At 44.1% G+C, this 27,500-nt stretch overlaps 3 protein-coding genes across 3 annotated transcripts in view; 1 reads left to right on the plus strand and 2 right to left on the minus strand.

Annotated features, from left to right (window-relative positions):
• Nucleotides 1–27,500, plus strand: part of mipol1 (mirror-image polydactyly 1) — a 36,277-nt gene that overhangs the window by 7,885 nt on the left and 892 nt on the right. Inside the window, exons 3-14 of the mRNA XM_068600672.1 lie at nt 909–1,014; nt 1,632–1,675; nt 2,947–3,175; nt 4,426–4,549; nt 7,431–7,536; nt 8,059–8,185; nt 12,888–12,921; nt 13,001–13,162; nt 18,536–18,589; nt 20,085–20,179; nt 20,470–20,676; nt 27,092–27,500. The exon at nt 27,092–27,500 is cut by the window's right edge and continues 892 nt beyond it. Of these exons, the coding sequence (XP_068456773.1) occupies nt 909–1,014; nt 1,632–1,675; nt 2,947–3,175; nt 4,426–4,549; nt 7,431–7,536; nt 8,059–8,185; nt 12,888–12,921; nt 13,001–13,162; nt 18,536–18,589; nt 20,085–20,179; nt 20,470–20,676; nt 27,092–27,158 (1,355 nt within the window). The 3' untranslated portion in view covers nt 27,159–27,500. The remainder of the gene's footprint in view (nt 1–908; nt 1,015–1,631; nt 1,676–2,946; nt 3,176–4,425; nt 4,550–7,430; nt 7,537–8,058; nt 8,186–12,887; nt 12,922–13,000; nt 13,163–18,535; nt 18,590–20,084; nt 20,180–20,469; nt 20,677–27,091) is intronic.
• On the minus strand, nt 5,106–7,415 carry LOC137802281 (collagen, type I, alpha 1a-like). The gene is made up of 5 exons (XM_068600069.1): nt 7,410–7,415; nt 6,884–7,279; nt 6,498–6,634; nt 5,328–6,381; nt 5,106–5,246 (listed from the first exon to the last, which is right to left on the minus strand). Exons 1-5 carry the CDS (start codon nt 7,413–7,415, stop codon nt 5,106–5,108), a joined length of 1,734 nt encoding a protein of 577 aa, XP_068456170.1.
• Nucleotides 11,296–12,451, minus strand: LOC137802282 (major centromere autoantigen B). Its single transcript, XM_068600070.1, has 3 exons — nt 12,401–12,451; nt 11,460–11,600; nt 11,296–11,412 (listed from the first exon to the last, which is right to left on the minus strand). The coding sequence occupies exons 1-3, from the start codon at nt 12,449–12,451 to the stop codon at nt 11,296–11,298; spliced, it is 309 nt and encodes a 102-aa protein (XP_068456171.1).

Consider the following 27,500-nt stretch of genomic DNA (forward strand, 5'->3'; position numbering starts at 1 on the left):
CAGTTTCTGACACACCGATGTGATCACATGTCAGAGGTCTTAACAATCACGAGGGACCCTGGACTTCATAGCTAATTCATGAATGTTGGAAATGGACATATGATCTTCATATTGGAGAGCACTAATAAAACTAATGCATACTGTTTTCTCAACAATGAAACTGGAACCAGTTTGGCTTTCCCCAAGGAGAGATGTGGTCTTTTAATTAGACCAGCTTAGTTTCTATTGTCAGCCACTTTTAGTTTATATCAGGATGGAGCTGACATTTGGTCTAAAGGAGGTCTTGGACTTAATATTGGACTTCCTGTTGGACTTCCTATTGGGCTTCTTATTAAACTTTTATTTGGCTTCCTATTGGACTTGTGTTGGACTTTCTCTTGGACTTTCTGTTGGGCTTCCTAATAGACTTTTGTTGGGCTTCCTATTGGACTTTAGTTGGGCTTCCTATTGGAGTTTCTTAAAGGATGTTTAAAGACATGCAAGGACGTCTAGAGACACTTAAAGGACGTCTAGAGACACTTAAAGGACGTCTAAAGACACTTAAAGTATGTCTAAAGACACTTAAAGTATGTCTAAAGACACATGAGGACGCACTTGATATACAAGCTCTTCACAACAATTATTCAGGGGTCTGAATAATCTGTGTATTTTGTTGTTTACTTTTGACTTAACAAGCGTTTAACATTTCTGCTTCCTTTAATTACACCTGAGGAGATCAGCTCTCAATGAGAGCCGTTAGTCAACCTTAACAAGTTCCTAATGAGATATTAGAGGTGTATTTGCTCTGCTGATGAGCTGCAAGTATTTAGAAAGCTCAACATGACGACAGGATTACTGGTCGCTAATGATTGATTATTAATTAATAAAGACAGCGCGAAAGAGACGGATGGTTTAATGTTTTTTTTCAGATAATCCCAAAGTGAACGAGGAGCTGCGACAGCGTCTGCCCTCACCTGCAACGCAGCAACTCAGCAACTCAACCCAGCAACTCAGCAGCCCTGGCAGGAAAAACAGGTTCTCCATGTTACTCTACATGTTACTCTGCTACCCTACATCCTGATCAACAGGTGATGAAGGGTGTTGAAGAGTGCAAGCGTGTGATTAGCTTCTCTTGAGAACCGGACATTTCATAGACAGAACTACTGCTGCAGAGCTGTGTTTACTTTAATACACATGAAACATCTCTACACAATACAAGGATTTATATTATCATGTTCTTCCTGTTTCCCCTGTGAAAGGGTTTTTCTGTTTTCTGATGTGAGGTCCTCTGGACAGGGATGTGTACAGATGGCAAAATAAACAGAATTGAATCTACATGTTGCTCTTCATGTTGGATGGAGTGTTTCTGATCCAGACAAAAACATGCTCAAGCTTTCTGTGATTTAGATATTAATATACGTTGTACATGTATGTTTTAGTCACTTTTTCCTTTTGTCTGTGTGAAACACTCTGGTCCGGTTTTTAAATTGCAGTATATTATTTAACTGATCTCTCTGTTCCTAAAGTAACATCAATTGAGTGGAAAATGAGCAATTTGTCCTGATGGTGGCGCTAGAGGAACATCATGGTCATGACAATCTAAAGGGTTTATCCTCTGCAGAGTCAAACACAAACATGTTTCTGACTTACAGATCTGGGACCCACCGGAGCCGAGACCAGACTGATCCACATCGGGGTAATCCTTCATTCATTCACTATCATTCATCAGTAATTCACTGATTCATTCGTTCACTCATCTCCTTACTCTATCTCTAAGGCTGAGCCCTACAGAGGAACCTCATGTCCTTACTCTATCTCTAAGGCTGAGCCCTACAGAGGAACCTCATGTCCTTACTCTATCTCTAAGGCTGAGCCCTACAGAGGAACCTCATGTCCTTACTCTATCTCTAAGGCTGAGCCCTACAGAGGAACCTCATGTCCTTACTCTATCTCTAAGGCTGAGCCCTACAGAGGAACCTCATGTCCTTACTCTATCTCTAAGGCTGAGCCCTACAGAGGAACCTCATCTCCTTACTCTATCTCTAAGGCTGAGCCCTACAGAGGAACCTCATGTCCTTACTCTATCTCTAAGGCTGAGCCCTACAGAGGAACCTCATGTCCTTACTCTATCTCTAAGGCTGAGCCCTACAGAGGAACCTCATCTCTTACTCTATCTCGAAGGCTGAGCCCTACAGAGGAACCTCATGTCCTTACTCTATCTCTAAGGCTGAGCCCTACAGAGGAACCTCATCTCCTTACTCTATCTCGAAGGCTGAGCCCTACAGAGGAACCTCATCTCCTTACTCTATCTCTAAGGCTGAGCCCTACAGAGGAACCTCATCTCCTTACTCTATCTCTAAGGCTGAGCCCTACAGAGGAACCTCATCTCTTACTCTATCTCTAAGGCTGAGCCCTACAGAGGAACCTCATCTCCTTACTCTATCTCTAAGGCTGAGCCCTACAGACGAACCTCATCTCCTTACTCTATCTCTAAGGCTGAGCCCTACAGACGAACCTCATCTCCTTACTCTATCTCTAAGGCTGAGCCCTACAGAGGAACCTCATCTCCTTACTCTATCTCTAAGGCTGAGCCCTACAGAGGAACCTCATCTCCTTACTCTATCTCTAAGGCTGAGCCTGGCCCCCCTACCATCATTCATCATTGATTCACTATCATTCACCATTCATCCACTCATCTAAACATATGTCTATCCACTCAATCACATCGTCCAGGGTTTTACTGTCTGTCTACCTGTCTGTCTACCTGTCTGTCTTCCTGTCTGTCTTCCTGTCTGTCTACCTGTCTGTCTTCCTGTCTGTCTTCCTGTCTGTCTACCTGTCTGTCTTCCTGTCTGTCTTCCTGTCTGTCTACCTGTCTGTCTACCAGTCTGTCTTCCTGTCTTCCTGTCTGTCTACCTGTCTGTCTACCTGTCTGTCTACCAGTCTGTCTTCCTGTCTGTCTTTCAGGCCCTCAGCTCCTCCCAGAGCCTTCATCTTCCAGCTCCTCCTCCCCTCTGCCCCACAGGAGGTCTGTCTCCACGTTGTCCAGCAGACCTCCAGGAGGTGCGCGGCACATGGAGCTAGAGCTTTCCCCCAGCCGAGGCCCTTCTCCTCGGGCAGAGAGCTGTGGAGACGGCCCTGATGGAGGAACTGGTAGTCCCGCCCTCACAAGACACCTGGTCAGCCCCGACGACAGGTGGGCTCCAAAGTTTCCGTTTGTGCACTGAAAGCAAAGGAAGCCTAATCTGTAGCTAAAGACAGACTGGGTTAGTTAAGTAAGCTTGAATAAACGATCAAAACAATCAAACTTATAAACATTGATATTGCAATCAGAACAAGAGTTAAACGTCATTAACAACGATTAAGTTTCATATTAATGACGATCAGATCCATGAGATTATTTAACGCCGGAATTATTAATTCTATTCACACTTTTGATCTGAAATGTTTAGGTGAGATTTATTAAGAAGCGCATTGCTTTTCATTACTTTCTGTAACTCAGGTGTTTTTCTTTTGTCTCTTTTTGATGCTTTTCAGATGAATTGTGTGCAGCAGTTTGAGATGTGACCTATTAGATTTAGATTTGATTTCATTAGTTGAAGTTAGAATGAGGGAGACCGAAATAGAACGATAGTAGAGTTGATTAGAAGCAGCTGATATTATAAAAGACAGAGTGTCTTATTTACTCGCTTTATTACGCCGTCTGACCTTTAAGGTGATATGAGAGAATTACAGGCAGCAGCTGCTTATTAAAGCGACGCCTTCGTCTCAGCGTCTCCTCTGATAATGTGAGGTTAAAACACCTGACCCCGCTACACACAGGTGACACTCTAATGAAACCAACGCTGAGATGATGTCACCGGGGTCCCGACCAATCGCAGCCTCACTGACCAGCAGCTGACCTGCTGCAGATAAATATTCCCATCAGGTCTCTGTACTCCGTTTTATTTAGTGTACAAAGAAGTACCGGCATACAAGTATCTGTTAGTGTTTCACACGTCCAGCTCCTCAGAGGGACACTGCAGCTGCACGTTCCTAAATCTCTTGTTAGGCTTAGTTAGACCGGAGGTACATGGTTAGACCAGGTTAGGGTTAGTTAGACCAGAGGAGTCCTTTAACCCTCGTTAGTCGGTTAGGGTTAGTTAGACCGGAGGAGAGAGGAGCTCAGTGTATCCTAAGATGTCCCCCAGCAGTCTAGGCCTATAGCACTTCTAAAAATTCAAGGGGGTTAGGGTTGAAGGCATCAACCCTAACTCTCCCTCTCCTGACTAGAAACCTCAGAGTCATTTTCTGCTCATGGTTCTGCAGATAATAATTGTGTGACGAGATATTAATGTTCCAAATATAGAAGCATCATGCTGAAGTGCTGTCCGTACAGATAACAGATGACTGCTCAACATGTACTTTGTTACTGTTGTTTTAATTGAAACTTGTTGTCTCCTCCAGCTCTCATCAGGAAGTCCTTTTTGGTCCAATCGCAGCGTCCGATCCACTTCAAACTCTTGATCGACACAAAAACATCTCGTTTTTACTAAAAGAGCTTGACAATATGAGAGAGATGAACCAGAAGGTACAGATACACACGCACACACACACACACTATATATATATATATATATATATATATATATATATATATATATATATATATATACGTATATGTATATATATATATATATATATATACGTATATGTATATATATATATATATATATATATATATATATATATATATATATATATATATATATATATATACGTATATATATATATATACGTATATATATATATATACGTATATATATATATATACGTATATATATATATATATACGTATATATATATATATATATATATATATATATATATATATATATATATATATATATATATATATACGTATATATATATATATATATACGTATATATATATATATATATATATACGTATATATATATATATATATACGTATATATATATACATATATATATATATATATGTGTGTATATGGTTAGCATTTTGAGTTGCAGAAAATGTAATTTTGGCAAAATGGACTTGTCTGCCACATCATGTTTTGGGTTTCAATGAAACTCAGCCCTCTGTGGGATGAAACGTGTTTTTCCATCAAAAGAAGGTGGCATCCTTCGTTCCTTTAGCTCCTTTAGCCCCTTTCGTTCCTTTAGCTCCTTTAGCCCCTTTCGTTCCTTTAGCTCCTTTAGCCCCTTTCGTTCCTTTAGCTCCTTTAGCCCCTTTCGTTCCTTTAGCTCCTTTCGTTCCTTTAGCTCCTTTAGCTCCTTTCGTTCCTTTCGTTCCTTTAGCTCCTTTCGTTCCTTTAGCTCCTTTAGCCCCTTTCGTTCCTTTAGCTCCTTTAGCCCCTTTTGTTCCTTTAGCCCCTTTCGTTCCTTTAGCCCCTTTCGTTCCTTTAGCTCCTTTAGCCCCTTTCGTTCCTTTAGCTCCTTTAGCCCCTTTTGTTCCTTTAGCCCCTTTAGCCCCTTTCGTTCCTTTAGCTCCTTTCGTTCCTTTAGCTCCTTTAGCCCCTTTCGTTCCTTTAGCTCCTTTAGCCCCTTTAGCCCCTTTTGTTCCTTTAGCCCCTTTAGCCCCTTTCGTTCCTTTAGCCCCTTTCGTTCCTTTAGCTCCTTTAGCCCCTTTCGTTCCTTTAGCTCCTTTCGTTCCTTTAGCTCCTTTAGCTCCTTTCGTTCCTTTAGCTCCTTTCGTTCCTTTAGCTCCTTTCGTTCCTTTAGCTCCTTTAGCCCCTTTCGTTCCTTTAGCTCCTTTAGCTCCTTTCGTTCCTTTAGCTCCTTTCGTTCCTTTAGCTCCTTTAGCCCCTTTCGTTCCTTTAGCCCCTTTCGTTCCTTTAGCTCCTTTAGCCCCTTTCGTTCCTTTAGCTCCTTTCGTTCCTTTAGCTCCTTTCGTTCCTTTAGCCCCTTTCGTTCCTTTAGCTCCTTTAGCCCCTTTCGTTCCTTTAGCTCCTTTCGTTCCTTTAGCTCCTTTAGCCCCTTTCGTTCCTTTAGCCCCTTTCGTTCCTTTAGCTCCTTTAGCCCCTTTCGTTCCTTTAGCTCCTTTAGCTCCTTTCGTTCCTTTCGCTCCTTTCGTTCCTTTAGCTCCTTTCGCTCCTTTCGTTCCTTTAGCTTCTTTCGTTCCTTTCGCTCCTTTAGCTCCTTTAGCTCCTTTAGCTCCTTCAGCTTCTTTCGTTCCTTTCGTTCCTTTAGTTCCTTTCGTTCCTTTAGCTTCTTTTGTTCCTTTCGCTCCTTTAGCTCCTTTAGCTCCTTTAGCTCCTTCAGCTTCTTTCGTTCCTTTCGTTCCTTTAGTTCCTTTCGTTCCTTTAGCTTCTTTTGTTCCTTTCGTTCCTTTAGTTCCTTTCGTTCCTTTAGCTTCTTTCGTTCCTTTCGCTCCTTTCGTTCCTTTCGCTCCTTTCGTTCCTTTAGCTTCTTTCGTTCCTTTAGCTTCTTTCGTTCCTTTAGTTCCTTTCGTTCCTTTAGCTTCTTTCGTTCCTTTCGCTCCTTTCGTTCCTTTCGCTCCTTTCGTTCCTTTCGCTCCTTTAGCTCCTTTAGCTCCTTTAGCTCCTTCAGCTTCTTTCGTTCCTTTCGTTCCTTTAGTTCCTTTCGTTCCTTTAGCTTCTTTTGTTCCTTTCGCTCCTTTAGCTCCTTTAGCTCCTTTAGCTCCTTCAGCTTCTTTCGTTCCTTTAGTTCCTTTCGTTCCTTTAGCTTCTTTTGTTCCTTTCGTTCCTTTAGTTCCTTTCGTTCCTTTAGCTTCTTTCGTTCCTTTCGCTCCTTTCGTTCCTTTCGCTCCTTTCGTTCCTTTAGCTTCTTTCGTTCCTTTAGCTTCTTTCGTTCCTTTAGTTCCTTTCGTTCCTTTAGCTTCTTTCGTTCCTTTCGCTCCTTTCGTTCCTTTCGCTCCTTTCGTTCCTTCAGCTTCTTTCGTTCCTTTCGCTCCTTTAGTTCCTTTCGTTCCTTTCGTTCCTTTAGCTTCTTTCGTTCCTTTCGCTCCTTTCGTTCCTTTCGCTCCTTTAGCTCCTTTAGCTCCTTCAGCTTCTTTCGTTCCTTTCGTTCCTTTCGCTCCTTTCGTTCCTTTCGTTCCTTTCGTTCCTTTAGCTTCTTTCGTTCCTTTCGCTCCTTTCTTTCCTTTCGCTCCTTTAGCTTCTTTCGCTCCTTTCGCTCCTTTCGTTCCTTTCGCTCCTTTCGCTCCTTTAGCTTCTTTCGTTCCTTTCGTTCCTTTAGCTTCTTTCGTTCCTTTCTCTCCTTTCGTTCCTTTAGCTCCTTTAGCCCCTTTCGTTCCTTCCGCTCCTTTCGTTCCGTTCGCTCCAGACGTTAAACTTTCCATATTAGTAGAGATATCCAACATGCTTTTCACATTGAGATCTGATGCGATTTAAGTGTGCCTTTAGTTTTTTGAGTGTATTTACTTTTCCACACTGGTTCAGCAACCCACTAACATCTGACGGTGTTTCAGCTGCAGGAGGAGCTGCTCCACAAGGAGAAGGAGCTGCAGAGGAGGGAGGTGGAGGAGGAGCTGAGGGAGGAGCAGAGGGAGGCCCGAGGCTGGGAGACACCTGCAGGTAAGGACCAGCGAGCTAACGCTGACTCTCTCTGGTCCAGTGAACTAACGCTAACTCTCTCTGGACCAGCGAGCTAACGCTGTCTCTGGACCAGCGAGCTAACGCTAACTCTCTCTAGACCAGCGAGCTAACGCTGTCTCTGGACCAGCGAGCTAACGCTAACTGTCTCTGGACCAGCGAGCTAACGCTAACTCTTTCTGGAACAGTGAGCTAACGCTAACATGTGTCAGTGTTTATGAAGTGCATACTAAAGAGAGAACAAAGGTTTATGTGTGTACTCATGTAAACACATGAAAATCAAATAGCAAAAATATGAAAATATGATCTATAACGTTATATATTATAGTAATATATATCATTGTATATTACACATGTTTTCCTGAGGAGGAAAAGTAATTTTATTAATCTCAGGCAAATTAAATAGAACAATCATGTTTATAATTTGAGCACAGTGACAGTCCTATAAAAACTCCTTGAGTCCTCATTTCGTCTCCTTGACTCCTCGTCTTCTCGTCTCCTCAGCCGTGTTGGAGGAGGTGTTAGCTGCTCAGAAAGACCGAGATCAGGCTCTGATGTCACGCCTCCTGCTGGCCAATCAGGAGCGAGATGAGGCTCTTCTTCGTGCACGCCACGTGCAGCAGGAAGCTAAGTATGTACACACACACACACACACACACACACACACACACACACACACACACACATACACACACACACACACACTCATCTCAGTATTGGGCTAACCCTTCTCTGCTGGCCTAACAGCTCCTCTACACGTATGTTGTCAGGTCACAGCTCCTCTACACGTATGTTGTCAGGTCACAGCTCCTCAACACGTATGTTGTCATGTCACAGCTCCTCTACACGTATTTTGTCATGTCACAGCTCCTCTACACGTATGTTGTCATGTCACAGCTCCTCTACACGTATGTTGTCATGTCACAGCTCCTCAACACGTATGTTGTCATGTCACAGCTCCTCTACACGTATGTTGTCATGTCACAGCTCCTCTACACGTATGTTGTCATGTCACAGCTCCTCTACACGTATGTTGTCATGTCACAGCTCCTCTACACGTATGTTGTCATGTCACAGCTCCTCTACACGTATGTTGTCATGTCACAGCTCCTCTACACGTATGTTGTCATGTCACAGCTCCTCTACACGTATGTTGTCATGTCACAGATCCTCTACACGTATGTTGTCATGTCACAGATCCTCTACACGTATGTTGTCATGTCACAGATCCTCTACACGTATGTTGTCATGTCACAGATCCTCTACACGTATGTTGTCATGTCACAGATCCTCTACACGTATGTTGTCATGTCACAGCTCCTCTACACATATGTTGTTATGTCACAGATCCTCTACACGTATGTTGTCATGTCACAGCTCCTCTACACGTATGTTGCCATGTCACAGCTCCTCTACATGTATGTTGTCTGTCTTCCTCTGTTGCTCTGCTTCAGCTGCAGCGCCTGAAGCTGCTTTATGGGAGAGCTTTCATCCAATCAGATCTCACCTCTGTGTCTCTATGGAAACAGAGCGGCCTGAGGCTTCGAGCTGCTCTTTGCAGATTAAAGTACACGGGGACGTTGTTGTGATGTCATAGTCTTCAACCAATCAGGTCTTGAGTTTGACTTGTGGGCGTGTTCTTTGACGTGCAGCGAGGTGGCGTCAGCACTAAAATGCGCTGTGATTGGTCAGTGGGCCAGCGTGAGTTCAGTCACCAGAAAGCTAGCTAGCGGCTAGCAGAAGTCAGTAGCAGTCAGAAGAGTTGAGTTAGCAGCATCAGACAAGTGATGACATGTTGAGAGTCCACATGTCACTGGATCTGAAGCGCACCATCAACTCAACAACTGCTCACTGAAGTGTTAACAAAGAGAGGAGGAGGACTGTGTCTTCTTGAGAACAGCATTTACTGGTTGTGTTTGGGGTTGCAACATTCCGGGAATATTCAAAGTCGGAAACTTTGCACGGGAATAAACGGGAATTATCGGGAATTAACAGACGTTAACAGGAATTAACTGGAAATTTTGGGCTAATTAAACTGTATTTACCTTGTCATAAGCAGACATGCATGCAAACATTTATAATACAACTTTTAAAAATGACTTTTTGACCTTCCAAAAGCCGTGAATAATGGAGGTGATGGTGTACTTTTGTGTGGACAAACATGCGTCCGACTCTCACTGCTGTAAAAAGTCTACTGTATACAAATAAACTTGGTATTAAAATGAACATGGCTTCAGTTTACCAAGTAATCAATATGCTAATGACAAACAGTGTTGGGAAAGTTTACTTTCTACATGAACTAGTTCAGTTCATAGTCCATAATTCAACATGTTGAACTAAGTTCACAACTCCAACAAATGAACTAGTTTAGTTATTTTTTTCAGTATGTTGCAGCTGTAATTTAAATCTGGCTGCAGTACCGCTCTTGGCCTCTACCAACTCGGCGCTCTCACACTTGCCAAAGGGCTGAAACGTTCTGACGCAACACTGATGACAAAAACGTCAAAAACAACATAATGTTTTATGTTTACGTTTATGTTTCTGCAGACGATGTCAGAACCAGCTGCATTTAGGGTTCAGCTGAGCTCGGCGTGCAGAGTCTTGTTCTCAACTTCATTTAAGTTCCCTGTTGTATGCTTTTGCAAAAAACTTCGACACATTATTTTTTTTCAAAATTCCCAAAATTCCCATGGAAACTTTCCGGAAATTTACCGGAAACTTTCCGCCCCTTTGAAATCCTAGTTGTGTTACTGTTGTTAAATCTGCAGTAGTGTTTGTGTTACTGTTGTTACTTCTGCCATTGTATTTAATCATGAACAAGCCACAGTGCTGTTGCTGCTGCCTGCTGGTCCCACTAACCGGGAGCAGGCTGCTGCAGCTAACGGGAGCAGGCTGCTGCAGCTAACGGGAGCAGGCTGCTGCAGCTAACGGGAGCTGGCTGCTGCAGCTAACGGGAGCTGGCTGCTGCAGCTAACGGGAGCTGGCTGCTGCAGCTAACGGGAGCTGGCTGCTGCAGCTAACGGGAGCAGGCTGCTGCAGCTAACGGGAGCAGGCTGCTGCAGCTAACGGGAGCAGGCTGCTGCAGCTAACGGGAGCAGGCTGCTGCAGCTAACGGGAGCTGGCTGCTGCAGCTAACGGGAGCTGGCTGCTGTAGCTAACGGGAGCTGGCTGCTGCAGCTAACGGGAGCAGGCTGCTGCAGCTAACGGGAGCAGGCTGCTGCAGCTAACGGGAGCAGGCTGCTGCAGCTAACGGGAGCAGGCTGCTGCAGCTAACGGGAGCTGGCTGCTGCAGCTAACGGGAGCTGGCTGCTGCAGCTAACGGGAGCTGGCTGCTGCAGCTAACGGGAGCTGGCTGCTGCAGCTAACGGGAGCTGGCTGCTGCAGCTAACGGGAGCTGGCTGCTGTAGCTAACGGGAGCTGGCTGCTGTAGATAACGGGAGCTGGCTGCTGCAGCTAACGGGAGCTGGCTGCTGCAGCTAACGGGAGCTGGCTGCTGCAGCTAACGGGAGCTGGCTGCTGCAGCTAATGTGAGCTGGCTGCTAACGGGTGCTCTAGCAGTGCTATTATAGGGGTTTACGGTTGTTAATTTCATGCTCTTGAGTGTGAAGTGTTTTAGTGCTGCAGTGTAGTTGCATTGTGTTGTCATGTTGTGTTAGCACGAGATGATGTGACTACGTGCATTGTTGATGACGCAGCGTAGCAGAAGGCCCAGGTACAACATGCACGGTCTGCCACTGCTATTCACCTCCTTCTCCTTCTCTTCTTCATTACTTCATTCTCCTCTTTATTCTCGTCCTCCTCTTCTTTATTATTCTCCTCTTCTTTATTCTCCTCCTCCTTATTTTCCTCTTCATCCTCCTCCTCTTCTTCATCATTCTCCTCCTCCTTTTTCATTATTTTTTTACCTCTTCATTCTCCTCCTCCTCCTCTTCTTCATTCTCCTCCTCCTCTTCTTCATTCTCCTCCTCCTCTTCTTCATTCTCCTCCTCCTCTTCATTCTCCTCCCCCTCCTCTTGATTCTCCTCCTCTTCTTCATTATTCTCCTCCTGAGTTGTTAAGAGCTGTGAAACGAGCTCTCGCCCTCCAAATAGAGCAGAAAATCTAATTACAGATAACCCCCCCAAAAGGATGGGTAATTGATATTGGAGGCCACAGTCCTTTTTATGAGGGATGGAATATGGAGAAGCATGTTCCATCTGTCAGGAGTGTGTGTGTGTGTGTGTGTGTGTGTGTGTGTGTGTGTGTGTGTGTGTCTGTGTGTGTTTTTCTAATGAAAAGAGGCAGCCTGTTTTACCTCTGTAAATGTGTGTGTTTGTTTCAGGCTGAAGTGTGTGTATGAATAACGTGAAGTTGCTTCTGTGTGTGTGTGTGTGTGTGTGTGTGTGTGTGTGTGTGTGTCTGTGTGTGTGTGTTTTTAACATTCTATTCATCAAACAGAAAACATCCATTCATCAATAATTATTATGCCCAGAAAACATGAAGATCATCAAGCAGCTTCACATGAGATACAGTGAAGCTGCTGTGTGTGTGTGTGTGTGTGTGTGTGTGTGTGTGTGTTTCTGTGTGTGTTCCTGTGTGTGTGTGTGTGTGTGTGTTAATGAGGCAGCGGGCTGCTGGCTGTAAGCCGGGTGTTAGAGAGCTTTATTGAGCCGCTGGTCTTTCATTACTGCCGCTCCCTGCAGAGCGAGCGGCTCGGCCTTCTTATTACAGTTTATTACAGCGGCAGAGAAATGAAAAGAGTCCCGAGAGCAGACAGCAGATCAGCTGCTCGGCCTGCAGCTCGCCGTCTGCGGCGCAGCGGCTGACTCCAGAGCAGCTGATGCAGCGTCACATGACACAGTTTCACCTTCAGGGAGGAGCACAAATTACTGCTGCTGCTGCTGAGCGCACAGGTCATCTAGCTGCTCTTCCTCACCTGCTGCTCCTCTTCCTCACCCTGCTGCTGCTGAGCGCTCAGGTCATCTAGCTGCTCTTCCTCACCTGCTGCTCCTCTTCCTCACCCTGCTGCTGCTGAGCGCTCAGGTCATCTAGCTGCTCTTCCTCACCTGCTGCTCCTCTTCCTCACCCTGCTGCTGCTGAGCGCTCAGGTCATCTAGCTGCTCTTCCTCACCTGCTGCTCCTCTTCCTCACCCTGCTGCTGCTGAGCGCTCAGGTCATCTAGCTGCTCTTCCTCACCTGCTGCTCCTCTTCCTCCTCCTGCTCCTCCTCTTTAGGGTTGTGTTTTTATTCAGCGTGGAGAAAGTTATCAACAGATCTGCCACAAGTGTTTGTTTCCTTGTTGTTGTTGTTGTTGTTGTTTATGTGTTCTGGACCAATGGGATGTCTGTCCGCAGGCTGGAGCCCCTCCCCCTGGAGGACCCTGACGTGGTAAACATTTCTCTTTAGTAACAGTTATTGATCAGCACCTTGTTGTTTATTCATCAGCACCTTGTTGTTTATTGATCAGGACGTGGACGAGCTCCTCCGCTGTGTTTGTGACTCCGCCTCCTCCGTCCAGGAAGTGCGGCGCTTCGGGTCGGTTCTAGTTCAGCATCTACGGTTGTCAAGGCAACGGAGAAATGACATCACCGCTCAGGAGATGAAGGCTGTGATGGAGGAGAGAGATAAGGTGAGTCTGCTCACCTGTGTGTCTGCTCACCTGTGTGTATGCTCACCTGTGTGTCTGCTCACCTGTGTGTCTGCTCACCTGTCTGTCTGCTCACCTGTCTGTCTGCTCACCTGTGTGTCTGCTCACCTGTCTGTCTGCTCATCTGTCTGCTCACCTGTCTGTCTGCTCACCTGTGTGTCTGCTCACTTGTCTGTCTGCTCATCTGTCTGCTCACCTGTCTGTCTGCTCACCTGTGTGTCTGCTCACCTGTCTGTCTGCTCATCTGTCTGCTCACCTGTCTGTCTGCTAATCTGTCTGCTCACCTGTGTGTCTGCTAATCTGTCTGCTCACCTGTGTGTCTGCTCATCTGTCTGTCTGCTCATCTGTCTGCTCACCTGTCTGTCTGCTCACCTGTGTGTCTGCTCATCTGTCTGTCTGCTCATCTGTCTGCTCACCTGTCTGCTCACCTGTCTGTCTGCTCATCTGTCTGCTCACCTGTCTGTCTGCTCATCTGTCTGTCTGCTCATCTGTCTGCTCACCTGTCTGTCTGCTCATCTGTCTGTCTGCTCATCTGTCTGCTCACCTGTCTGTCTGCTCATCTGTCTGTCTGCTCATCTGTCTGCTCACCTGTCTGTCTGCTCACCTGTCTGTGTGCTCACCTGTCTGTTTATATTTGTTTTAAAATATTATGACAAATTTTAAATATAAATATTGGTTGAGGTGTCAGTGAATAATCAATAAGGATGATCATAAAGTAAAGTCTCTCCTGAGTGAGTGTGTGTGTGTGTGTGTTATATATATATATATATATATATATATATATATATATATATATATATATATATATATATATATATATATATATATATTATCTCGTTCACCTCACCAAGTTTATTACCGAAGCCTGCAGAGTCCAGGATTTATTACCCACAATGCATCTGGGTTCATATCCCGCTCTCTGTGGGAGGAAGAGATGAGAAGTAAGACTGATGGAAGGATGACAGATAGGGGAGGGGGGAGGGAGGGGCTCCCAGCATGCAGTGCTTCAGGTGGAAACTCCGCCTCAGACTGTTGTCACCATGGCAACGGACCTGCAGCAGCACCATGGCAACTGTTGTCAGGAGAGCGGACGAGGCATGAAGTGGTACTTTGGATGTTGAAGTAGTACTATAGATAAAGTAGTACTATTGATGAAGTAGTACTTGTATAGATGAAGTAGTACTATAGATGAAGTAGTACTATAGATGAAGTAGTACTTGTATAGATGAAGTAGTCCTTGTATAGATGAAGTAGTACTTGTATAAATGAAGTAGTCCTTGTATAGATGAAGTAGTACTTGTATAGATGAAGTAGTCCTTATATAGATGTAGTACTATAGATGAAGTAGTACTTGTATGGATGAAGTAGTACTTGTATAGATGAAGTAGTACTACTGCTGTATATCTTTGTCTAGAAGTGGGTGCTGTGTGTGTCTGTCTAGAAGTGGGTGTTGTGTATCTTTGTCTAGAAGTGGGTGTTGTGTATCTTTGTCTAGAAGTGGGTGCTGTGTATCTTTGTCTAGAAGTGGGTGTTGTGTATCTTTGTCTAAAAGTGGGTGTTGTGTATCTTTGTCTAGAAGTGGGTGTTGTGTATCTTTGTCTAAAAGTGGGTGTTGTGTATCTTTGTCTAGAAGTGGGTGTTGTGTATCTTTGTCTAAAAGTGGGTGTTGTGTATCTTTGTCTAGAAGTGGGTGTTGTGTATCTTTGTCTAGAAGTGGGTGTTGTGTATCTTTGTCTAGAAGTGGGTGTTGTGTATCTTTGTCTAGAAGTGGGTGTTGTGTATCTTTGTCTAGAAGTGGGTGCTGTGTATCTTTGTCTAGAAGTGGGTGTTGTGTATCTTTGTCTAGAAGTGGGTGTTGTGTATCTTTGTCTAGAAGTGGGTGTTGTGTATCTTTGTCTAGAAGTGGGTGTTGTGTATCTTTGTCTAGAAGTGGGTGCTGTGTATCTTTGTCTAGAAGTGGGTGTTGTGTATCTTTGTCTAGAAGTGGGTGCTGTGTATCTCTGTCTAGAAGTGGGTGCTGTGTATCTTTGTCTAGAAGTGGGTGTTGTGTATCTTGAAGCTGTATATTTCCGTCTCTGTTGAGCATCGGCAGTCTATCGACGTTAACCCCGGCAATATCGCGCTCCGCCATCTTTTAACACCGCCCCTCACGCTAACCCCTCCATGGTAACTCCTTAATCCCGCCCTCTCTGCTGGAATATGTTTCAAACACCGGCGTAATCCTCGGAGGAGGAGAAGAGAGAGAGCACTCCACTCCCCCGCCGCTTAACCATCCCTCTTTCCCTTCCCTCATCTCTCAGGGATTACCTCCCTGCCGCAGCCGGGACTTCTGGGAAATATTATAAAAGTGGGGGACGCCTCTCCCTCTGTTCTCATATCACAGCTGCTCTTTGTTGAGTTGATTTCAAGTCATTTTAGATTATTAAAAATCATCTGGATTAGCCGGACTCCACACAAGAAGGTTGTGGGTTCGATTCCCTCCTGCAGCTCTTTAAGGACTATCATCAGCTGTCGCATGGCAGATTACACAGTGAAGTTTATTCTTCCGATAAGTTTTTATTTTGATCTTAATCTTGACGTTCACATAACTTTATAAGTGAAAAGAAAAATGTGGTAATAAAGTGTTGTAGTACAAAATAGCTTGAAGTGATGACGTGAAGGTGATTACCTATAATAATGTTTCATCATATCTATATTATGTATAAACTCTACATTAAACTCTTTATATAAACTCTACATTTAACCCTTCATGTATACACTCTGCATTTAACCATTTATACGAACTCTACATTTAACTTTTTATATAAACTCTACATTTAACCTTTTATATCAGAATCAGAAATGTTTTATTGCCACGTAAGTTATTACAAACGAGGAATTTGTCTTGGCGGGGGGTGCATCATAAAACACAACAACAACAACAACAAGGAACATTTAACTGTACAAGTGAAAGTATAAAATCTGGATAAAAAAAAGTAAGTAAATGTGCAGTAAATAAGTAGCGATGCAAGTAAAATAAAAAATAAAGGGGTAACGATCAATAATGATAATAATAAGAGTAAAGGTAAGTAAAGCTCACAGAATGAGGTAGTGAATGTTTAAAGTGACAGGTGATGAGTACAGTGGCGAGTGACCTCGAATAAATAATATAAATAATATAAACTCTGCATTCAACCCTTTATGTATAAACTCTGCATGTAACCTTTTATATAAACTCAACCCTAACCCTAACCCTTTTATATGAACTCAACCCTAACCCTTTTATATAAACTCAACCCTAACCCTGACCCTTTTAAATAAACTCTACAGTTTAGCCTTTTATATAAACTCTACATTTAACCTTTTATATAATTTCTACATGTAACCTTTTATATAAACTCTACATTTAACCCTTTTTACAAACTCTATATTTAACCCTTTATGTATAAACTCTGCATTTACCTTTTATATAAACTCTATATTTAACCTTTTAGATAAACTCTACATTTAAGCCTTTATATAAACTCTGCATTTAACCTTTTATATAAACTCTGTATTTAACCTTTTATATAAACTCTACATTTAACCCCTTATATAAACATTAAAATATAAACATTAAATCTAACACTTTATGTATAAACTCTACATTTAACCCTTTATGTATAAACTCTGCATTTAACCTTTTATATAAACTCTGCATTTAACTTTAACCTTATATGTATAAACTCTGAATTTAACCTTTTATATAAACTCTACATTCAACCCTTCATGTATAAACTCTGCATTTAACCTTTTATCTAAACTCTGCATTTAACCTTTTATATAAACTCTACATTTAACCTTTTATATAAACTCTACATTTAACCTTTTATATAAACTCTACATTTAACCTTTTATATAAACTCTACATTTAACCTTTTATATAAACTCTACATTTAAACTTTTATATAAACTCTGCATTTAACCTTTTATATAAACTCTGCATTTAACCTTTTATATAAACTCTGCATTTAACCCTTCATGTATAAACTCTGCGTTTAACACTATATGTATAAACTCTACATTTAACCCTTCATGTATAAACTATGCATTTAGCCTTGTATATAAACTCTACATTTAACCCTTTATGTATAAACTATGCATTTAACCCTTTATATAAACTCTACATTTAACCCTTTATGTATAAACTCTACATTTAACCTTGTATATAAACTCTACATTTAACCCTTTATGTATAAACTATGCAGTTAACCTTGTATATAAACTCTACATTTAACCCTTTATGTATAAACTATGCATTTAACCCTTTATATAAACTCTACATTTAACCCTTTATGTATAAACTATGCAGTTAACGTTGTATATAAACTCTACATTTAACCCTTTATGTATAAACTATGCATTTAACCCTTTATATAAACTCTACATTTAACCCTTTATGTATAAACTCTACAATTAACCCTTTATGTATAAACTATGCATTTAACCCTTTATATAAACTCTACAATCAACCCTTCATGTATAAACTCTACATTTAACCCTTTATATAAACTCAGATCTAGACATAGAGGAGTTGTTGCTCTGCAGCTTCAGACTCTATCAAATCTCACTTCAGTGTAAACAAGACAGAACCGATTTCATATCTTCACCCTTTTTAAGACACACACTCACACACAGACACACACAGACATAATGCTTACACAGAAACACGCAGACACACTCACACACAGACAGACACACAAACACTCACACACAGAAACAAATGGACATACACAGACACACACTCACACACAGACACAAACACGCTCACACACAGAAACACACAGGGACACATGTACACAAACAGACTCAGACACATATACGACTCCTCTGGTTGTATAGAAGTCTATGCTTCATGTGTTAAAGCTGCATTCTCTCTCCTGACCACCAGAGGACGACTCCTCTGGTTGTATAGAAGTCTATGCTTCATGTGTTGAAGCTGCATTCTCTCTCCTGACCACCAGGGGGCGACTCCTCTGGTTGTATAGAAGTCTATGCTTCATGTGTTAAAGCTGCATTCTCTCTCCTGACCACCAGGGGGCGACTCCTCTGGTTGTATAGAAGTCTATGCTTCATGTGTTAAAGCTGCATTGTCTCTCCTGACCACCAGGGGGCGATCCTCTGGTTGTATAGAAGTCTATGCTTCATGTGTTAAAGCTGCATTCTCTCTCCTGACCACCAGGGGGTGACTCCTCTGGTTGTTTAGAAGTCTATATAAATGACTCTACTTGATGTATTTCCTCAGTTAACTTTGAATCATTCCCAGCATGCATTTCTTTGACATAATATCCTGTTCAGTACTGATCGGATCAATAAACCCAAACTGTTTCTCTGCAGTGCAAACGTCTGGAACAGGAAGTCATGCGGGAGAGAGAGCAGTGTGCAGGAGAGGTAACGCATGTACACAGACAGACATACACACACACGCACGCACGCACGCACGCACACACACACACACACACACACACACACACACACACACACACACACACACACACACAGTTACACACAACCCACACACCTGGACCTGGTTTTAAGGCTCCTACATTACAACAGTACCTTCAACTGGGTCAGTACCACCTTTCATGTGATCTTCAAGACTCAGTCATTATATAAATCCATGAATGGAAAAATGAATTAAATGATTCCTCATTAAGAACAAGAAGGAAAAAGAAGAAGAAGAAGAAGAAGATTCTTCTTGGAGTTTTTTCCGGCTCTGTTTTCTTCTCCTGAAATATATTACATTTTGTTATTAATGTAGCACTCAGTCTTTTTTCCTGTGTGAAGTCTGTTAATTAGGCTGGAGGCTCCGGGGGGATTAGAGCCTGGAGAGGTTTTTAATTTCCAACAGAAACACCAGCAGCTGCCGTGACAGACAGCCTCACATCCGCCAAGAACCCCGATGCTTTGAACAAGAGCTTTTTAAACCAGAACTTTGGATCAGAACACAGATTGAAAACAACTTTAAACTAAAGCTCTAAACCAGAACTTTGACCTTAACTTCCAAACCAGAACTTTAAACCAAAGTTCTAAACCCAAGCCTTAACCTCTAAAACAGAGCTTCAGCCAATCAGCTTGTAGCTGCGTCGCTGCTTCAGCCAATCGGCTCGTTCTCCCCCCTCTTTGGTGGACCGTACCTCCTCATGATGAAGGTCCGGGCAGGTCGGTTTCATCGCTCCCCGCCTCGTTGACCTTAACTCCTCATGTTAAAGGTCACCGATCATATCATTTGGAAATTATTCAAATTAATAACTCTGGCTCTTTTGAAGCGGCTCCTCCGGCCCGGCTGGAGAAGACACACATTGACTCTCCGGGTTTGGGTTCTCCTTTGATGTCCCACTTTAAGCTTCAAGCAGACCTTCAGGGCTTTAATGAGCACGGAGGAGGTGAGAGGAGGAGGAGGTGGGGGAGAAGGAGAAGGTGAGAGGAAGAGGAGGTGAGAGGAGGAGAAGGTGAGAGGAAGAGGAGGTGGGAGAGGAGGAGAGGAGATAAGTGGTGAGAGAATCTATTCATATATTTAAATACATCTCAGAGGCTTCAGAGAGTCGTTGAGTCGCATCAGGAGCTGCAGCTTCTGTCACAGAGCGACTCACCCAACACACGTTCATACAGTCCAGCACCACCCTCTGCACCACCCGCTGCACATGAAGGAGCAGAGGAGCACATGAAGGAGCTGATGAACACATGAAGGAGCAGATGAGCACATGAAGGAGCAGAGGAGCACATGAAGGAGCAGATGAACACATGAAGGAGCAGAGGAGCACATGAAGGAGCAGAGGAGCACATGAAGGAGCAGAGGAGCACATGAAGGAGCAGGGGAGTTGAGGATCAGTGGGAGGCAAGTTGACTGAAAGTTGTGTAATTGACGTGTTTTTTATCCAATCAGACGGATCAGCTGAGGCTTCAGAGAGAGAGGGGTGTTTCTCTGGGGGACCAAAGGCGGCTGGAGGCGGAGCTACAGGTGCTACGAGCCAATCACAGGTCAGCTTCTACCGCGGTGTGTGTTGAAACTAACTGTACCTGTACTAGTACACAGCTGTATTAGTACCTCTATTAGTACGAGTACACATATGTATTACTATGTGCATCAGAAACTGTGTCACAGTGCATTGATGAACTAGCCCCTCCCTCTCTCAGCTGTTCTCAGATCACATGCTTCCAGTAAAGGTTCTGTACAACCTGACGGTTATGATGATGATGTGATAAAGAAGTGATGAAGATGTGATGATGAAGTGACCATCAGGGAAACATCCTGTTCTCTCTCTCCTCAGCTCTCAGGATCTTTTCACTGCTCTTCCCTCATTGCCCAGTGACGGCGTCTCTCCAGCAGGTTTGGCCCCGCCCTTCTCTGACCCTCCCCCTAAGGCCCCGCCCCTGCTGGTCCAGGTACAGCAGCTGTCAGAGGAGAAGCAGAGCATGGAGGCGGAGCTTCAGCGCTGTCAGGAGGCGGAGCGAGAGGCTAGCGAGAGAGTACGCAAGTAAGAGTCTACGTTACATACGAGACCCTGTTTTATACTGAGAAGGTCTCATACTGAGGCCTTCTGGTTCTCTAGTCTCATACTGAGGCCTTCCGGTTCTCTAGTCTCATACTGAGGCCTTCTGGTTCTCTAGTCTCATACTGAGGCCCTCTGGTTCTCTAGTCTCATACTGAGGCCCTCTGGTTCTCTAGTCTCATACTGAGGCCTTCTGGTTCTCTAGTCTCATACTGAGGCCCTCTGGTTCTCTAGTCTCATACTGAGGCCTTCTGGTTCTCTAGTCTCATACTGAGGCCTTCTGGGTCTCTAGTCTCATACTGAGGCCTTCTGGTTCTCTAGTCTCATACTGAGGCCCTCTGGTTCTCTAGTCTCATACTGAGGCCTTCTGGTTCTCTAGTCTCATACTGAGGCCTTCTGGTTCTCTAGTCTCATACTGAGGCCCTCTGGTTCTCTAGTCTCATACTGAGGCCTTCTGGTTCTCTAGTCTCATACTGAGGCCTTCTGGGTCTCTAGTCTCATACTGAGGCATACTGGTTCTCTAGTCTCATACTGAGGCCCTCTGGTTCTCTAGTCTCATACTGAGGCCTTCTGGTTCTCTAGTCTCATACTGAGGCCCTCTGGTTCTCTAGTCTCATACTGAGGCCTTCTGGTTCTCTAGTCTCATACTGAGGCCTTCTGGTTCTCTAGTCTCATACTGAGGCCCTCTGGTTCTCTAGTCTCATACTGAGGCCCTCTGGTTCTCTAGTCTCATACTGAGGCCTTCTGGTTCTCTAGTCTCATACTGAGGCCTTCTGGTTCTCTAGTCTCATACTGAGGCCCTCTGGTTCTCTAGTCTCATACTGAGGCCTTCTGGTTCTCTAGTCTCATACTGAGGCCTTCTGGTTCTCTAGTCTCATACTGAGGCCTTCTGGTTCTCTAGTCTCATACTGAGGCCCTCTGGTTCTCTAGTCTCATACTGAGGCCCTCTGGTTCTCTAGTCTCATACTGAGGCCTTCTGGTTCTCTAGTCTCATACTGAGGCCTTCTGGTTCTCTAGTCTCATACTGAGGCCTTCTGGTTCTCTCGTCTCATACTGAGGCCTTCTGGTTCTCTCGTCTCATACTGAGGCCTTCTGGTTCTCTAGTCTCATACTGAGGCCTTCTGGTTCTCTAGTCTCATACTGAGGCCCTCTGGTTCTCTAGTCTCATACTGAGGCCTTCTGGTTCTCTAGTCTCATACTGAGGCCTTCTGGTTCTCTAGTCTCATACTGAGGCCTTCTGGTTCTCTAGTCTCATACTGAGGCCCTCTGGTTCTCTAGTCTCATACTGAGGAAGGCCTCAGTATGGTTCTCTCGTCTCATACTGAGGCCTTCTGGTTCTCTCGTCTCATACTGAGGCCTTCTGGTTCTCTAGTCTCATACTGAGGCCTTCTGGTTCTCTAGTCTCATACTGAGGCCTTCTGGTTCTCTAGTCTCATACTGAGGCCTTCTGGTTCTCTAGTCTCATACTGAGGCCTTCTGGTTCTCTAGTCTCATACTGAGGCCTTCTGGTTCTCTAGTCTCATACTGAGGCCTTCTGGTTCTCTCGTCTCATACTGAGGCCTTCTGGTTCTCTCGTCTCATACTGAGGCCTTCTGGTTCTCTAGTCTCATACTGAGGCCTTCTGGTTCTTTAGTCTCATACTGAGGCCTTCTGGTTCTCTAGTCTCATACTGAGGCCCTCTGGTTCTCTAGTCTCATACTGAGGCCCTCTGGTTCTCTAGTCTCATACTGAGGCCCTCTGGTTCTCTAGTCTCATACTGAGGCCTTCTGGTTCTCTAGTCTCATACTGAGGCCTTCTGGTTCTCTAGTCTCATACTGAGGCCTTCTGGTTCTCTAGTCTCATACTGAGGCCTTCTGGTTCTCTAGTCTCATACTGAGGCCTTCTGGTTCTTTAGTCTCATACTGAGGCCCTCTGGTTCTCTAGTCTCATACTGAGGCCCTCTGGTTCTCTAGTCTCATACTGAGGCCTTCTGGTTCTCTCGTCTCATACTGAGGCCTTCTGGTTCTCTAGTCTCATACTGAGGCCTTCTGGTTCTCTCGTCTCATACTGAGGCCTTCTGGTTCTCTCGTCTCATACTGAGGCCTTCTGGTTCTCTAGTCTCATACTGAGGCCTTCTGGTTCTCTCGTCTCATACTGAGGCCTTCTGGTTCTCTAGTCTCATACTGAGGCCTTCTGGTTCTCTAGTCTCATACTGAGGCCTTCTGGTTCTCTAGTCTCATACTGAGGCCTTCTGGTTCTCTAGTCTCATACTGAGGCCTTCTGGTTCTCTAGTCTCATACTGAGGCCTTCTGGTTCTCTAGTCTCATACTGAGGCCTTCTGGTTCTCTCGTCTCATACTGAGGCCTTCTGGTTCTCTCGTCTCATACTGAGGCCTTCTGGTTCTTTAGTCTCATACTGATGGTGTGTTCACACCGACGTGCGTCGACATTTTTTTTGACGCGCATCGAGAAATAGTGTGTTCGCACCAAAAGCAGCAAGACTAATTGCGGTGCCACAAAGGGGGCGTGGCTTATCTCCGCCGCTTCTCTCCTTGAAAAGAACAATCTTTTCCGTTATAGACTATAGAAGAAATAACCACTAAATCTGCTTTATACTTGTTGTGTCACTAAAACGTGTGAACATCACCTCCATGGTGTCTGGGTTCATGATGGTCTCCTAGTCCCACAACAGCCTGAATGAAGCTCTCAGCTCCTTCTGGAGGACCGGCAGCAGTTTGGTTCAGCACCGGCAGGACGGCGGTGACGGACCATCTCAACGCTGATTGGCTGATGCAACTATGACTCACACGTTTTTACTGCCGGAGTTGGAAGATTTTAACTCGCACGTCGACCCGAGTTCACCCGGCGACCAACGAGCTGTTGGTGCTGCTTCTACGCGTCTGACGCGCTGCCCGCTGGAAACTACGCGTCTACGCAGCTACAACGCAGCTTCAACGCAGCTTCAACGCAGCTTCAACGTAGCTTCAACGTAGCTTCAACGCAGCTTAAACGCAGCTTAAACACAGCGTCTACGCAGCTTCAACGCAGCTTCAACGCAGCTTCAACGCAGCTTCAACGCAGCGTCTACGCAGCTTCAACGCAGCTTCAGCGCAGCTTCAGCGCAGCTTCAGCGCAGCTTCAGCGCAGCTTCAGCGCAGCTTCAACGCAGCTTAAACGCAGGTTCAACGCAGGTTCAACGCAGGTTCAACGCAGCTTCAATGAGGCTTCTACGCAGCTTCTACGCAGCTTAAACGCAGCGTCTACGCAGCGTCTACGCAGCTTCTATGTAGCTTCTATGCAGCTTCTATGCAGCTTCTACGCAGCTGTGCATTGACTTTGCATTTAATCTTGACGCGTTCGGTGTGAACACAGCATGAGGCCCTCTGGTTCTGTAGTCTCATCAGCAACATGTTGCTGATGACATCACACAAGAGGTTGTGATGTCATCAGCAACATGTCGCCGTGGTCCCAGCGGCCCCCAGAGGCTCCGCGGTGTGTTCAAAGACTGGTTAAGCGTGTTGGACTAGAGAGATTTGGCCGTGATGATTCATATTCAGCGGACATCGCTGTGAGCGTCTCTGCTGCCGAGCTGATCAGGAAGAATTAATCCTTGAGATTTGGGCGGGTACAGGATGACGGTCGGTTCCTCTGCTGCTTCTCATCTCATCAGGCTGAAGATGAAGGGATGAGACTCCTGATGAAAACAGATTAAGTCGTCCGTCTGCGTCCCGCGCCGTCCTCCTGGGCTCAAACCCACGGCTTTCTGCTCTCATTGGGCTGCCAGCGGGGGGCGCCGGCTCTGAAGAGATCCAGAGTTCTGAGTAGAGGAATATTTACTCTCTGGAGAGAGGGAGAGAGGGAGAGAGGGGGAGAGAGTTCTGAGTACTGGAGGGAGGAATATTTACTCTGGAGGGGAGAAATCTGCTGGTTATTGGAGACAGGAAGTTTTTATTTAATTTAGTTTAGAGGAGAGAGGAGGGAAAGAGGGAGAGAGAGGGGAGAAATGAAACATGACCAGAAACCTGTTTCTAGTCATGAGACTTGAGTAGAGGGGTCATGTGACACCGTCTGGAGAGACCTGACCCTAAAGTCGGTGTCTGTGGTTTTGTCACTACGCAAACTGTGAAGTTTAGCAGCTGTGAAAAAAAAAACGACATTATAAAATAGATTGAACTTTGTGACTCTGTTTAGGCCATCAGAGAAGGGTGACGCTGTGTTCAAACCGAACGCCTCGAGATTTCATGTAAAGTCAATGCACAGCCGCGTCGAAGCCGCGTCGAAGACGCGTAGTTGAACCTGCGTAGAAGCTGCGTAGAAGCTGCGTTGAAGCTGCGTTGAAGCTGCGTCGAAGCTGCGTCGAAGCTGCGTCGAAGCTGCGTCGAAGCTGCGTAGACGCTGCGTTGAAGCTGCGTAGAAGCTGAGTTGAAGCTGAGTTGAAGCTGAGTTGAAGCTGAGTTGAAGCTGAGTTGAAGCTGAGTTGAAGCTGCGTTAATGCTGCGTTGAAGCTGCGTAGAAGCTGCGTTGAACCTGCGTAGACGCTGCGTCGAAGCTGCGTCGAAGCTGCGTCGAAGCTGCGTCGAAGCTGAGTCGAAGCTGCGTCGAAGCTGCGTTGAAGCTGCGTAGACGCTGCGTAGACGCTGCGTCGAAGCTGCGTCGAAGCTGCGTCGAAGCTGCGTCGAAGCTGCGTTGAAGCTGCGTAGACGCGTAGTTTCCAGCGGGCAGCGCGTCAGACGCGTAGAGGCAGCACCAACAGCTCGTTGGTCGCGGGGTGAACTCGGGTCAACGTGCGAGTTAAAATCTTCCAACTCCGGCAGTAAAAACGTGTGAGTCATAGTTGCATCAGCCAATCAGCGTTGAGATGGTCCGTCACCGCCGTCCTGCCGGTGCTGAACCAAACTGCTGCCGGTCCTCCAGAAGGAGCTGAGAGCTTCATTCAGGCTGTTGTGGGACTAGGAGACCATCATGAACCCAGACACCATGGAGGTGATGTTCACACGTTTTAGTGACACAAGCCACGCCCCCTTTGTGGCGCCGCAATTGGTCTTGCTGCTTTTGGTGTGAACACACTATTTCTCGATGCGCGTCAAAAAAAATGTCGACGCACGTCGAAATTTTTTTTGGCGCGTTCGGTTTGAACACACCATTAGGGTTTAGGGTGAGGGTTAGGGTTAGGGTTAGGGGTTTAGGGGGCCCACTGCCTAAAGTAACATATTACCTATACACATAGCATCTACAGGTATAAAGTAACATATTAACTATACACATAGCATCTACAGATATAAAGTAACATATTACCTATACACATAGCATCTACAGGTATAAAGTAACATATTAACTATACACATAGCATCTACAGGTATAAAGTAACATATTAACTATACACATAGTATCTACAGGTATAAAGTAACATATTAACTATACACATAGCATCTATAGATATAAAGTAACATATTAACTATACACATAGCATCTACAGGTATAAAGTAACATATTAACTATACACATAGTATCTACAGGTATAAAGTAACATATTAACTATACACATAGCATCTACAGATATAAAGTAACATATTAACTATACACATAGCATCTACAGGTATAAAGTAACATATTAACTATACACATAGTATCTACAGGTATAAAGTAACATATTAACTATACACATAGCATCTACAGATATAAAGTAACATATTAACTATACACATAGCATCTACAGATATAAAGTAACATATTAACTATACACATAGCATCTACAGATATAAAGTAACATATTAACTATACACATAGCATCTACAGATATAAAGTAACATATTAACTATACACATAGTATCTACAGATATAAAGTAACATATTAACTATACACATAGCATCTACAGATATAAAGTAACATATTAACTATACACATAGCATCTACAGATATAAAGTAACATATTAACTATACACATAGCATCTACAGGTATAAAGTAACATATTAACTATACACATAGCATCTACAGGTATAAAGTAACATATTAACTATACACATAGCATCTACAGATATAAAGTAACATATTAACTATACACATAGTATCTATAGATATAAAGTAACATATTAACTATACACGTAGCATCTATAGATATAAAGTAACATATTAACTATACACATAGCATCTACAGGTATAAAGTAACATATTAACTATACACATAGCATCTATAGATATAAAGTAACATATTAACTATACACATAGCATCTATAGATACAGACAGCAGGTCCTGCAGGGTTGGTGATTTGATTCCCACAGAGTAATATTTCAGTGACAGGAGGAACGTCTGTCTGTAAATGTTCCTTCAGTTTCATGATGCGTCCATGTTTGTAGTCTCTTCAACAGTTGCATAATAACATGTAACACTTCATTTCTCCTCTTCCTCTTCTTCCTCAACAGGTTGGAGCGCCTGGTTGAGGTTTTGAGGAAGAAAGTGGGGACAGGAAGCCTCCGACCCGTCATCTGATCTTCTCTCAAGTATATTACACATAACTGTATGAAGACTGTTTCCTATGAATATGAATCTCTCTTTTCATCTCAAACTCTAATTTCATTGTTGTTTGAGAAATCAGGAAATATTTCTAAGATGATATTTTATTGGATTTTTAGATTTGTTAGAGTTGTGAGGTGGATACATTTTTATTTTTGTGTTTAAATCCCAAACATGAATCCTGACCCAGTAACTCGACATTTGGTGAAAATGTTGCCAGTTGGCCACATGGTGGCGCTGTGCTCCATGCCGAATATGTGATGATGGGAAGGCCACGCCCCTCACACCATAAGTCTAGTTTATTATGTTGGACCACAT

Source organism: Clinocottus analis, unplaced genomic scaffold (genome assembly GCF_023055335.1).
Source record: "Clinocottus analis isolate CAN_PGR_092001 unplaced genomic scaffold, fCliAna1.0.p SCAF_5, whole genome shotgun sequence".
In the NCBI taxonomy this organism is placed as follows: Eukaryota; Metazoa; Chordata; class Actinopteri; order Perciformes; family Cottidae; genus Clinocottus; species Clinocottus analis.